The sequence below is a fragment of the Corella eumyota genome, chromosome 3, assembly GCF_963082875.1.
Source record: "Corella eumyota chromosome 3, kaCorEumy4.1, whole genome shotgun sequence".
Classification (NCBI taxonomy): Eukaryota; Metazoa; Chordata; class Ascidiacea; order Phlebobranchia; family Corellidae; genus Corella; species Corella eumyota.
The window spans coordinates 4,785,114-4,799,517 of record NC_137492.1 but is presented as its reverse complement, the minus strand read 5'-3'; the positions used below and the strand labels follow the sequence as shown (position 1 = coordinate 4,799,517).

General features: G+C 31.2%; 2 protein-coding genes and 1 pseudogene across 2 annotated transcripts; 1 reads left to right on the top strand and 2 right to left on the bottom strand.

Moving 5' to 3' along the window:
• The first annotated feature begins 543 nt into the window (after positions 1–543).
• LOC145745583 (beta-3 adrenergic receptor-like) lies at positions 544–6,452 on the top strand. The gene is made up of 5 exons (XM_082563699.1): positions 544–2,904; positions 3,938–4,119; positions 4,429–4,582; positions 4,925–5,055; positions 5,294–6,452. Exons 1-5 carry the CDS (start codon positions 2,097–2,099, stop codon positions 5,807–5,809), a joined length of 1,791 nt encoding a protein of 596 aa, XP_082419825.1. The 5' UTR covers positions 544–2,096; the 3' UTR covers positions 5,810–6,452.
• Positions 6,453–7,051: 599 nt separating this feature from the next.
• LOC145745584 (solute carrier family 49 member A3 pseudogene) lies at positions 7,052–9,582 on the bottom strand (annotated as a pseudogene).
• A 1,934-nt stretch (positions 9,583–11,516) lies between these two features.
• LOC145745585 (solute carrier family 49 member A3-like) lies at positions 11,517–13,126 on the bottom strand. Its single transcript, XM_082563700.1, has one exon. The coding sequence runs from the start codon at positions 13,078–13,080 to the stop codon at positions 11,662–11,664; it is 1,419 nt and encodes a 472-aa protein (XP_082419826.1). The 5' UTR covers positions 13,081–13,126; the 3' UTR covers positions 11,517–11,661.
• Positions 13,127–14,404: the final 1,278 nt, after the last annotated feature.

Sequence of the window (14,404 nt, the reverse complement as noted above, 5' to 3'; positions counted from 1 at the left end):
TAAAATAACTTGATTCTGATCGACTTTTCATCGTGTTCACAACCACTTTGTACCCCAAAACGATTAAGTCGGCGCCGACTGAAAGGAATTACATTAGATTAACGGTTAAATTTAGAAGTAAAACATGCCGGCAAAAACATCTCGAAAATTCAATTTTTACGTTTTTTTTCTGACATGGGCCGAAAAAGTAACACTGTCATATTTTTTTTTGTTGAAATTTTGAAATAAAATGATTAAATTTTCAAAGAAATAAAAATAAAATTTGCAAATTGAATTTTATCTACTTCTTTCCGTGCGCTAAAAAAAATCTAATTCGATTTTTTACAAAATTTGATTGAAGCAATGTTATAGCAAAAGCGATAATTCGATTTTTGTGAAAACAATTTTAACAATTTTAGAAAAAAAATTTACGAAAAATTGTCTTTTAGAATTTATTTTCGGATTCCCGTAATTCAAGTTTTATTTAACATGACATTAGGTTAAGAGAATTTTAAAAGCATTTGTTGCTACAGATGAGCTTATATTTCAGATCGTGTTGTTTTTACCATTTAGAATAAGTAAGGTTTATACCGTTGCTTACCAATACAAACCAAAGGTAACTCTTTTAAACTAAAAAAAATTTATGTGCCTGAAAATACAAATAGCACGGCACATATAAGCGTTTTTCATCGCCATTGTGTGGTATAGCGTATGGACTAAAGTTCTGCTAACAGGGTGTTCTCAATGCGAGAAAAATGAATTCAGAGCGATATGGAGATTAAATGTAACTTAAAAAATAAGTTTTGCTAAAAAGTGCGTGACATTACTATACCTTTAAAGCTTAGGAGCTAAAAGGACTTACAGGCCTAAAGTAATTGCAATTCGTAAACGACAAGGGATACAGTAGTAGAATAGAGTGTTAGCAGTAAATAGGTGCTATACGATTTCGTATAAGGGAAATCACGATACAAAGATTTTAAATTATCACCTCAGCGCCTTAGCGTAAAACGGTGCGACCTTTCGCAATTAAATATAAAGTTAAGTTAGAATGCGAATACCATAGTAAAGCCTGTTCAAATGGGGGTTATAGAATTACTGTTCAAAAAAATAGATATTAATATTTAAGGCCGCGGTTTAGTAAAATTTAACATTTTAAATTATAAATGTCTTTTAGTAAGAAATGGGCCTTAAAATAATTGCTTTAATCTTTAAGGACACAAAAGTTAAATTTTAAAGCCGATCGTCTTTCTAAGTTAAGGCAAAGAGGGCATGAATTTTTTAAAAGATAATAAAAAATTTGGTCTAAATAATTGCTAGAGTTTACCTTGAGGTTTAAGCGCAGGACCCGTACGATTACAACACCCTTTAAATTTTAAATGAAATTCTTTTGTCATTACGACAATAGATACCCCATTTGGTCAGCTGAGATATTATAACACGTTGTGAAAATTTGTAAAGGATCGAATTCGGAAATTCGCTTTCTGAACAAACAAAATCGCTTTTGTTTTGTTAGGGCACTGGTGCAGTGGAGGGCACCGATGTGGCATTTAACAACGAACTTAAACAACAAATAACTTGTACTGCCTTAAGTTGTATTAAGTTTTACCAAATTAGGCTACGCTACCTTAAGACATTTGTCATCAGTAGAAATTACAGTTTCTGTGTATTGAACCATACACAAACTTGTAATAAACAAAAAAAAAGAAAAGTTTAAATTGTTTCGACAATCTTATTTTCAAATGTTTATAAACTATCTTAATGAGGCTGAGCGTTTGTTTTTTTAAAGCTTTGAAGTTGCTATTTTAAATGTTAAAATAACTACCGTGAACGTAAACTTTACAAATGAAAACTTGTTTTTTCGTTTTTGATTTTACTAATGACATGTTTATTTCAAACTCTCGTTTCCCAGTACAAAACATGCCACTTTTAATTTCCATTTCGCGTGTCTAATTTACTTTTGATATTTTTAGATTGATTCTTTTCATCTATAGGCAAGTAAAACAAAATAAACCACGATAATAGCCCACGAAAAGAATTCGAAGAAATCGAGTTAAATTAATTTTAAAAAGTCAAAAAAGACCTTGACTGAAGAAAACATATCAAAGACAATTTGGAAAATGCCAATGCGTTTTTCACCAATAAGACAATGTCGCTTTTGCGTGTGGTTTGCACTTATTTCAAGCTCCGCAATTAAAATAGCAAAATCTTCATCTGAAGGTTTAGGCACTGCTATGAACAACTCGAATTCAAATATGTCAGACAACAACACATTTTTAACAACGGTGCAATTTAACCAAACTTTTTTTCCGGTCCCTTCCGGACCCGATAAAGCCCCCATAACTGTGACAACCGTTTTGCTGGCAACTGTCATCAGTCTTATGATCGCTACCACAATTATTGGCAATGCTATGGTCATTTTTGCGGTTCTCGTATTTCGAAGGCTACGCACCATACCAAATATGTTTGTGGTTAGTTTGGCTTCTGCAGATTTTATTATGGGCGTTATGATTACTCCACTAGGTGCGCACAACGTCTTGTGGGGAAAATGGCAGCTGAGCTCGTTCGCCTGCGAGATATGGACTTCAATTGACGTGTTAAGTGTAACAGCCAGCATCTGTACTCTGTGTGCTATCTCGCTTGATCGTTTTGTCGCTATCAACATGCCGTTCCGTTACTCCCAAAAGATGACCCGCCTCCGAGCGCGATTCATCATCGGAGCAATCTGGATCATCTCGGCTCTTATCGCCTTTGTCCCGATTCATCTGGAGTGGTGGAAGACCTCGAATCCGGAAGACGTAGCGTGTTACGACAACCCCCGGTGCTGCGAGTTTCGAACGAACACGATTTACGCTCTCGTGTCATCGTGCGTTAGTTTCTACATTCCATTGATTATAATGGTGGTCGCGTACTCAGTCGTATTTCGAAGTAAGTCGATTTTATTTTCATTTTAAAGTTACTTCTTGTGCTTAAGCGTTTAAGGCTCAGCATTTTTCAAGCCTTACTAAAAAAAAATTTTTTTAACATTTTCAAAATTTTTTTACGACGACTTAAAATTTTAAGGATTTACGTACAAGCAAACGCAATAAAGTCTTACAGGTGGCTTACTTTCCGATTACACTAAGTTTTAAATTGTTGAAAACACATAATTACACATTGTTTTAAACCCAGTTTTAATTCCAATTATTAACGATGGAATAAACTGCCAAACGAAATACTAAAACAGGGAATTATTGTTTAAGTATGTAGAAACTATCCCTTACCCTTTGTAAACAGTTTAAGTTAAGATAGGGATAACGCCAAAAAGCAATTTTGTATAACAATAGTGTAACAAAAATATTATGACCTTTTTAAGGCATGCAACGTCGATTTAAAAGAAACAAATATATATATTACTAAAAAAAATATATTTTTTACGTGACATTTATATATATGTCTACATACTTAAAAAATTTGCATATTAACGTAAAAAGTGACATTTTTATATTCAAAATGCCACTAACGCATGTTTACATTTATAAAAATGACAGACATCCAAATTTATAAAAACAATTCAGATATTACTGTGACATTGTGTAGTATCAAATGTCGGTAGTTGTCATTTAAAATGTCAAATACCACGTAAAAATGCATTGGAAAAAATCAACAAAAAATACAGCCCTAAATTAAACTTAAACATCTATTTTAAATCTATACTTGTTTAATTAGTCTAAATATTTAAAAATTTTAGTACATACCATTTTAAACAAAGAACAAACTTTATAATTTAAAAAAAAATTTAAATTTTTCGTGTCAAGCATTATAGGTTATAATCGTAAATTAAAACTAATATTTTAAAATACGGTTTACGATCAATATTGCCCCAAGTAAGATTAAACTAACTATTTACAACAAAAAAAACAAGGCTGATTTCAAATAGCTCAAAAAACTAAATTTTTAACGATTTTACTTTTCATTTTAGTTGCGCTTAAACAAAGATCTGTTATTCGCAATAATAAAGGGATCTATCGTAGAGCTTCAATGCCAGGTACGAAGAGGTTATTATGGGGGAATGTGGAATACAGAGCTGTCTTCACGATGGGGATTATCATGGGCACTTTCGTGATATGTTGGCTGCCATTTTTTATCGTGAACGTCGGAACGGTAAGTTCGTGAAAAAAATTCTGTGATATTTCGTGATTATTTTAATGATGTTTTTGTAATTATTGTTATTCTACTTATTTTGCTTATGACCTTTGACTGTTTTATATTCAATTTGGTAGTATTGGTATTCTGTAAAACAATTTGGGTTATGATAGATTAAAGTTTATTTACTAAGCGAGGATTTTTTATATTATTTTTGTGTTTTTTGTTTAAAGGAATTCAACGAAGTCTACTAAATTAAAATAATAAATACCGTTCAATAAAATTATAAATGCTTTTAAACGAGTAACAATTGCTGTTCATATTTAGGTTTTAACCAAGGACTTTATTTCGCAAACCGCATTTATGGTTTTAAACTGGCTCGGGTACGCTAACAGTTGCTTCAACCCAATTATATACTGCCACAGCAAGGAATTCAGAAGAGCTTTCAAGAGAATACTGCAATGTGGTTTATGTAGAGACGGTAAGATTTGGTGTATTGATTTATTTGTAAACTGATGTAAATAAAGGCATCTTGGCTTAAGGTTCTTTAAGGTCACGCGATCTGATAACGGTTTAAAAATAGATGGACGATAAATATTAGGATAGGGTAAACGTTTGGTCCAATAAATTGAAAATTTAGATTTAAGATGTACTTTAACCAAGAGTTATATGTTTCAATGACGTTATAACGCAGTACTACATTAACATTATCAAGTAATGACACCATGCCCTTAATACAATTCTGTAGATACACCTTTTTGGTCGTCAAAATATCTAAATAAGCCAAAGTTGATAGTTTAACGTCGAATTTTTATATTTCCAGGCTACCAAAGAACAAGTCGAGCTTCGCTCGCAATCTCCTATACTCCGTCCGCTAGCACGCGCTCGAGCGTACGGGAAGGAAGTTTGTACCATCTGACCAGTTTCTTTTTAACGGGAAGAAACTCGAGAAGGGTAAGCAAAATTTTTTAAATTATTATGGCCATATTAAAAGTTGGATCTAATACATTTTATTATTTGTTGAAAACAATAAAAGCTAGGCAATTCTTAGGATTTAAGGGTTTTCACACATTAAACGACTATTGCAGTAGCCGAACCGAATAAATCAAATTATACACAAAAATATGCATTGTTATCTTAAACAACACAACCAAGAATAAAAAAAAATATTAATTATATCTTTAATTAACAGGTTAGTCGTATGAGCACAAGTAGTGCAAAGTCGGCAAGACGCTCACCTGTTAATGGCCACTCGCCCTACATTAACAACAACTACCCGAGGACGGGGGCATATGGTCACCGAGGCGGCGAAACCGGACGATACGCTGGCGGGAATCGAAACGAGTACGAAAGCGTCTCAGATACGAGTAGTTCGTCGGGAATAATCGTAAACTCATACCAACAAACACACTTACCTAGCGAAATGGGTACGAAGTTACAGGTACGAAATAACTCGATAGAGAACGCGCACAGAAACGAACTTAATTTAAACAGCAACCAAAACGGTAGAGTGACTCACTTGCGCGACCAACGGAGTCTAAGTTTACACTTAAATTTAACTCCTGACGTTTGCAAAAGACTACTATTCAAGTCAAAATCGCATCATAACGTAAGTCAAGACGAAGACAATTCAGACTCGCTCAGACTACTTTCCCACTCAAGCTCGGAGTCAAACCAAAGCGAAACAAAAACAGAAAACAAATGTTAATATTACCATAGATATCTTACAAATTTAAAAAAACATTCTTAAAATGTCGTTGTCCGTAATTTTAATTTTGATTTCTTATAATGTTCGCAATATTTTTTTCTTAAACAATGCTTTTTATGTGCAAAAAATGATACCATTTTTTTGTATATAAATTTAAAGGTTTTGGCTACCGTTTATCGAAATACTATTGCACCTTATTTGCACAGTTCTACGTTTACACAACTTAATGTTTTAAGGGTAATTTCTATTCACTGTGATGCTTGTATTTTACACTCTTACTGAATCTATCTATTTTTACTCGACCGAATTGTATATTATTTATCTTCAATTTTTTATAACTAAGTTATAATACAATCGCGAGTTTTAGTTGATTTGTATTAAGTTGTTAGTTAACATTTACCTCAGATTTTTACAATTTTTCTTCCGCGCATGTTGCTCTTCGATACCATCTGGCGGATGCTTTTCTAAGTTCGTTTTTCCTTAAAATCTATAAAGTTTTTGCACTACATTTTAGTAACTTGTGTAAATAATTGGCCTAACCAAACGTGTTATTATTAAATTAAGAAAAGGTTTTAAATTTCGTACTAAATCAAATATTTTCCAACCTTTGTATGAATATTTCATTGTCTTTTTTCGACTGTATTACTGTAGTTTAGCAAATTTAAATCAGTGTATGTTTTTTGATTACAATCTACAAAACAAATAATAAATAGTTTAATGTGCATTACAAAACCTTAGGTTTTTAAGCTTACTACTGGTAGCCTTAATGGATAAATAAAATTAGTTGTAAGTATTTTTAACAAGACTTTAAATTACTATTCAAAAAAGAACACAAGCTTTTGGTACAGATAGTGCTGTTTATAAAGTGACAAATAATCATGCACACATATATTAACTGACACAGAATATTTAAAATAGTACAGATATTAATTTAAAGTTGTATCGTTTAAAAAAAATTAAATCTTTGAATTTAAATCAAAATACAAAAATAAAAAAAGATGATAATATTTTTAAGGAATCGGACTGCATTTTTAATAGAGTATAACAGTGAATAAACAGCATAAACACTTCTAAAATTAAACCAAGTAACAAATATTACAATTTACATTTAAAAATAACATAAAAATTAAAACAATAATCTCTTTTTAACATAAAAACGAACCAAAAACTAAATTTGAAGAGCTGTTTTAAAATTCACAAAAATCGTTTGTTTTAAAATTTACGAAAATCAGTACACAGGATTTTAAAGTTATTTAAATTTATTCGGATTTAAAAATGAAGGTTGTTTATAATTCATTAACAATATAAAACAAGAACAAAAAGAAATAATCTACAGAAAACGCCTAAGCAATCACATGGAATTAATTATACAAAATTATTAAACAAAATTTTTTAGGTGAACTTTCCATATTTAAAATTATTTTTTTATCTTTTATTTATTTAATTTAGCACCTTAATTTTACAAAAAATATAAAGGTTATTTTGTTAACTAACATAAACTTTATTAACAGTGAACTAAAGTTATGAGATATTTAACAATGCAGTGGTTTCTGTTACAAATGAGGTTTCTGCAAATTACAAATAAACCAAATCAAATACACACAACTTCAGTGCGAAAAACGGTTTCAAAACAAAAAAATTACAGCCCAAAAATGGCAAAATGTTTTTCAAAAAAAATTGGTATGCTCAAATTATAGAATTACACCTACCTATATACAAAACAAAGCAAAGCACAAATACAATTATTCAACGACTAAGCTTGCTGATAAAAGATAATTTAGAAATATCTGTAAATATAATTATTTTGTTATTAAATATATATACATTGCAACTGGCGTAAAGTTTGTTTAAAATTTTGAAGAATTTCTACAGCACCAAATAAAACACCGTTTAACAGTTAGCATAATTATTTAAAAGGCAGATATAAAAATTAGGCAACATATATTTGTGTGTAATAATATAATGGCTATAAACTAATTAAAGTAGGTTTTATTGCAGCTAAACACTTGGCAAATGCTATATCTATATAGCACAAAATAGAAATCTAATTAAGTTATTATGATTGAAAAAAAATTAGAGTTTTTATTGCGAATTTAAAGCTATTTTAATTCTAAATAAGGAACATTACAGAATGGCACATAAATTTCTATGCATAACGTGATTACTCAAAAGCACACATATAAGAAAATGAATTCCGTTACTACACTAGAATACAGCAATTGTATAGTTAGTACTTCAACCAATCAGGAAAAATTACAGTCTTTCATCGCAAACAATTTCATTGCTTATAACTGCACTAGTATAACTCGGAGGGGCTTCAGATTTCGGAGAAACTGATACAGAAGCATCGTCAGAATTTAATCGCTTGTAATCGGTGCGGAAAAATATCACATATACGATACAAACCAGTCCGGCATACCCAACCATAACATAAACTGGTATGGACATATCCAGGACTGGCAAATCGCCAAGATCTTCACTAAAACAGGCTGTGGTGTTTTTAAGCTCCTCCGGAAATTCTGTACCGATAGACGAAAGAACTATAATGAGAATAATACCTTGAAGTTGACCGAACATAAACACAATACCAGAACTTGTAGCTTCCCCAACTGGGTATGTAGTTTCGACAGCAAGTTCATTACCAACTGGATAAACAGGTATGCCAAAAAATCCGAAAATGCCGCCAACAGATGCAATAGCCGCCCACTGCTCTTTTTGGTTTTGTAAAAACGCAAAAGCGATTAGAGAAATAATTGCAATAATGAATCCGATTTTCGTGACTTCAATAAATCTCTTTGTTTTGTCGACGATAACGCCGGCGATACCGGACCCTACAACCCCTGACCCAATTATAATGCTCACACAAACCACGCCAACAAATGTATCAGTATATCCCCACGGACACAAAATTTGTGATAAAAGTGTGGTAAGAACGCTGAACAATGCAATTCCAGCACCAACAGTCCAGGCAAGTAACCAATATTGTTTATTTCGAAACAGGGCTTTAAAACCAACACAAAACGGCTCCGTGTCTGTCTCAGCACTGCTTGAAGGGGGAGTTTTAGGCCTGCTAGACCACCAACCAAATGTAGCCATGATGGTAGCTAAACCAGCTGGAATACATTGTATTGCAAGCATGTATAACATATCCGAAGGCTGAGGTAGCAAAATAGGCGAGAGAATGTTCGTCAGCATAATTCCTACAGGGTTGGAAATAGTTGCAATCATATTAGCGATCGCTCTTTGGTCTTCACGAAACCAGAGGGATGCCAACTTAGTCGGTGCAAACAGAACAAAAGGTTGAGCAAATGCAGCGATGGTTTGGCCGACAAAACAAAGAGGGAGCATAGCACCTTCTGAAATGCCGTCTATTGCACTTACAACCCTTAAAACACAACCGACACAGTTCAACCATGCTCCCAAAATAACCGAGATGCGTAGCCCCATGGTATCGATTAACCAAGTAGCAATAAAGCCACATGGTATTCCTGTTATCATAAAAATCACTGACATAAAGTTAATAGCGTCTGTGTTGGTGGAGTAATACTGAGCTGCTTTATATGCAACAGGGCCGAAAGTTAGCCAGATCATGGCGTTTGATATGTTAAGTATGCACAGAGTTGCGAGTAAGAACCATCTCCATTTGTAAACTTTGTGAGGTTTGTCGTCATTCAATGCTGCCTTAGAACTTAAATCGTTCACTGAAATGTCTTTAATGCTGTCCATTATTTTTCAATTATTTTTTTTAATTTTTAAATATTACAGAACCTAATGTGAAGTCTAAAATAGAAGAAAGGATAATTTAAAATATTGCACGAAAAAAAATTGAGTTAATTATTTTTAATTGAGATATTCAAATATTTAAGAATTACAGTAACAAGAATTACAAACTTAAAACAAAATAATATTAATAATTTTTTTGATACACATTTATAATATTTACATTTACAGTTATGATAAGTGACAATATTGTTTTATTTTTAAACTACATTATTGTAGTGATAATTTCAAAATGTCATTGTCAACGATCATAAGAAATTTAGTAAAAATTTTTGAAGCCTAAAATAAAATCGAAGTAAACACTTATACCATTACAAAATCTAATACCATTACAACATTAATTATAACATTAATTATATTAATTTTAATTAATTATAGTACATAAATCTAATACCATTACAACACAAAAACGATATGGCTATACAAATAAAGATTAATTATTATGTCAGCTTATATATACATCAGGTGACCATGACTAGACAAAAATAACAACTTTTAAATGAATTAAAAAAATACAATCTTAAATAAACCTAACACTGATATTTTCTCACAAAATAGTACAAAAATAACATAAAAAAATTTAAATCATTTAACTTGTTCACAACCATAAAAAAATAAATAATTTTGCTCTAGCTAAGATTAAACCATTTTAAAAAAAATTCATAAAACTTTACAGCTCAAGAAAAAAATCATCATGTCTAGTTTATTTTATCAACCTTACCATTTACTGTTGTTAACATATCGTTAAATTTTATTACTTAACCTTACTTTAAGAGCAAAACAAAATTGTGCAATGCAAATAAATGGAAATAAAACACAGTTTGGCCACAATTTTGGAATTTGAACCTTAATGTTATTGCAATGTTTGCTTACAAGTGTAATAACATATGACACTAAATCACTTCAAATACTGCAGTTTGCAGCAAACATCAAAAAATTTTTTTAATTTAAAACAGCTGAATTAAAAAAAATCATAAAACCACTAAATTACAAACAATAAAAACTTGCATTTTTAAGTTGGGGTACTTATATTACAATTTACAGAAAAACATTTAAAAAATCTGAATTGTAACTTAAAAATGCATATATAAATAGTTTAAAACATTGAATAAGTTACCCTACCCTCTACACATTTTTCATATTAACATTCTATATTACTACCTTATTTAGTTGTTGATTTTTCTATTTAAAAAAAATGGCAACTAAAAAAATCTAAATAGAATAACTTTAACAAAATAACAGACTACATTTTCAACAACTAGCATATTAATTATTAATATCAGCCAGTCCTAAGGCACTTAAACCTATTGAGCATCTGCTTCCTTTTTCATTATTAAAACCATTCAAAAAATAGGAATATTATTACGGGTATTTCCTGGTATTGAGGGTATATATGGTAAATGTTGAATAGGCTAAAAAATACAATTCTTATTTAATTTGATATGGCAATCTACATTTAATTACCAAACTATAAAAAATTTAATGCAAAATCTAAACAAAAATATATTAAACTTAAAATATAAAAAGTTAAAACAACAAAATCTAAAATACGCAAAAATGGACGTGTACTTATAGTTAATAAATATTAACTGCAAATAAATAAAACACATTGTATTTAAATTTTAAAATTAAATAGATAAAGGTAATAAAAAAAAGGTTATAAGGCAATATATAACTACACAATTCAAAATTGCACATCTTAAGAAAACACTCTTTTAAATATAGAATAAAAATGTTTTTAAATTCTGAATGTAATTTTCAGTGTAATCAATTGCAATAATTTAAATCGAATCCACCTTATCTTAATCATAAAATCCTTAAAAAACACCCAAAAATAAAAAGAATAAGGTTGTTTTAAATTTAGCAACAATAAACAATGAAAAAAAAACCTTCTATTAAGTAAGAGAAATAACAAAAACTAAACAAATTAAGACAGAAATTATTAGGGTAGCTGCAAATTTTAAGACATTACTAAATATATTGGACACATCTAACTTTAATACATTAAACTATGAATAGCCAAAATAACCTTATTTTATTTGCATATATTTAAAAAACACCTAATGCCTTCGTTATTCTTCTTCAACAATTTCATTATTTTCTTCTACAAGCCTTTCGGCATTTAACCTTTTATAGTCAGTTTTAAAGAACAGGATATAAATAATAGCAACAAAACTTGCATAGCCTGCCATTACGTAAGCTGGAACTGACATATCTGTTACAGTAATGCTACTATCGCATTGAGATAGTTTTTGAGCATCTGGTGGCAATGGAGTGCCAATAGATTGAAGTAAAAGCACGAGAATTATTCCCTGGATTTGACCGAACATAAACACAATTCCTGAACTTGTGGCTTCTCCAACTGGGTAAGTTGTCTCGACAGCGAGCTCGTTACCGATTGGGTAAACAGGTACCCCAAAAAATCCAAAAATAGCCCCAACACATACTATAGCTGCCCACTGCCCGCTATGATTTTGTAAAAGAGAGAACACAATAAGAGTCAAAACAGCAATGCCTAGCCCAACTTTAGTAACTTCCATAATGCGGTGAGTTTTGTCAACGATGAATCCTGCAATGCCTGCACCTATTACTCCAGATCCAATGATTACGCTCACACAAACAACTCCCACAAAGGTATCAGTATACCCCCACGGACACAAAATTTGAGACATAAGTGTAGTGAGGACACTGAATAATGCAATACCTGATCCAATAGCCAACACAAGGAGCCAGTATTGCTTGTTTTTAAGCAATGCTTTTAATCCAACTAAAAATGGTTCTGTGTCTGTTACAGCACTGCCTGAAGGGGGAGTTTTAGGCCTGCTAGACCACCATCCAAATGTAGCCATAAGCGCTGCTAACCCAGCTGGGATACATTGTATGGCAAGCATAAAGCACATGTCTGAAGATTTGGAGAGCAGAAGTGGTGACAAAATGTTGGAGAACATCATGCCAAGAGGGTTGGCAGTAGTTGCCAACATGTTAGCGATGGCTCTTTGGTCCTCGCGAAACCAAAGCGAGGCCAATTTTGTGGGAGCAAACACAACGAAAGGTTGTGCGAATGCCGCAATAATCTGACCAACAAAAACCAAAGGTAAGGCAGCACTGGGTAAAATCCCATCTATGGCACTTACTACACGAATAACAGCCCCTATACAGTTAAGCCAGGCGCTCATAATAACAGAGAAGCGTAAACCGATTGTGTCAATAAGCCAAGTTGCGACAATACCGCATGGCACTCCAGTTATCATAAATACTACAGACAACCAATTAATGGCATCAGTATCGGTTGAATAAAACGAAGCAGCTTTGTAGGCTACAGGGCCAAACGTCAGCCAGATCATAGCATTTGATACATTGAGAATGGACAAAGTTGCAAGTAAAAACCATCTCCATTTATAAACCTTAAATTCTTTGGTATTCGCGGTTGTGGTTAATTCATTTTGTGAATCACTACTACTTAAACGATCATAGTCAACTTGCCTGTCCATTATCAAAATTTTATAATGTAAACAGTTTATTTACTTTAAATTTATACCGTTATATGTTTTACTAAAACAATAAAAAGTTTTATGGGCTAATATATATATATATATATATTTTTTTTTAGAAAACATAAACTTTTTTAAAAACAAAATAACAATTTATACATTCAAATTTATCATAATGTTAAAAAAGTTCTATCGAAAATTGGCTTGCAATTAATCTCTAGAGACTGTACTATCAACTATCTGACTATAGTAACAGCAAACAACAATAAAAACTAAACTGTTATTTAAAAGTTTCTGACGTTGGTTTGTTATTATCAAATAATAAATGTGTTTATCAAACCTACTCTTGCCTTGCTTAAAAAGGCTGGTGTAATTTATTAGCCAACTACACACCTTTTATTACTAACCGTATGCTAACTGCCTGGGTCTTAATTTTTTTAAAAGAAAAATACCCTACATTGAACAGGAATTATAACTTCAATTTGTTTTTGCATTTCGTAGTCGTACTTTTTATTTTAGTTTATCCTTGTTGTAAAAAAAAAATAAAAAGTTAAAATACATTTGACTGTTTAGAACTGTTTAGAATATTATCCAAGTTGTGTTTTCAAGTCTTTTTGCCATAAGCTAGTTGATATAATTTATCGAAAATAATTAAATAAATGCCAGTTGTCAGTAAAAATACATTTTTCGCCGTTTTTTGCATTTACAAAAACAAGAAGCCTAGATAAATTTTTTGACTTTTTATTTTAATAATTTGGTTAAACAAGTAAATATACCAATTTATAATTTGTGACAAACTATTTTTAAATGCAGACATTTTTAAATCTAATGTCGCATTACAAGCGTCTAGCACGCAACCCAACTTTATTTTATAAATTTAAAAAACTATCACCTAGAATAAATTGTTTAAAAATAAATAAATTAATTTTTTTTAATTTGATTTAAGCCTCATGTATGTATTTAACTAACTGTTACATCACTTTCTAAGGGCTCATGTATGTATTTAACTTAAGGCTCATGTATGTATTTAATACGAGTCACAAATACGGGCTTTAACATCCGAATTAGCATCTACAAGAAATATAATCAGGTTATTGCCAAATCCTAAAAAAATTGAGAGTATTAAAACATTAAATAAATTAAAAAAATTATGTATTTTGGACCGATAACTTAACATACAAATAAGAAAAAATCAAGTAAAAAATGATGACGTCACAAAGCAACCCAATACTGATGACGTGATGCCAAGTCTTTTAACGAATGATGTTGGTAATGATGTCGTTGATGTTTCAGGGAGTGATGACGTCAAAAATCAATTTGGAAG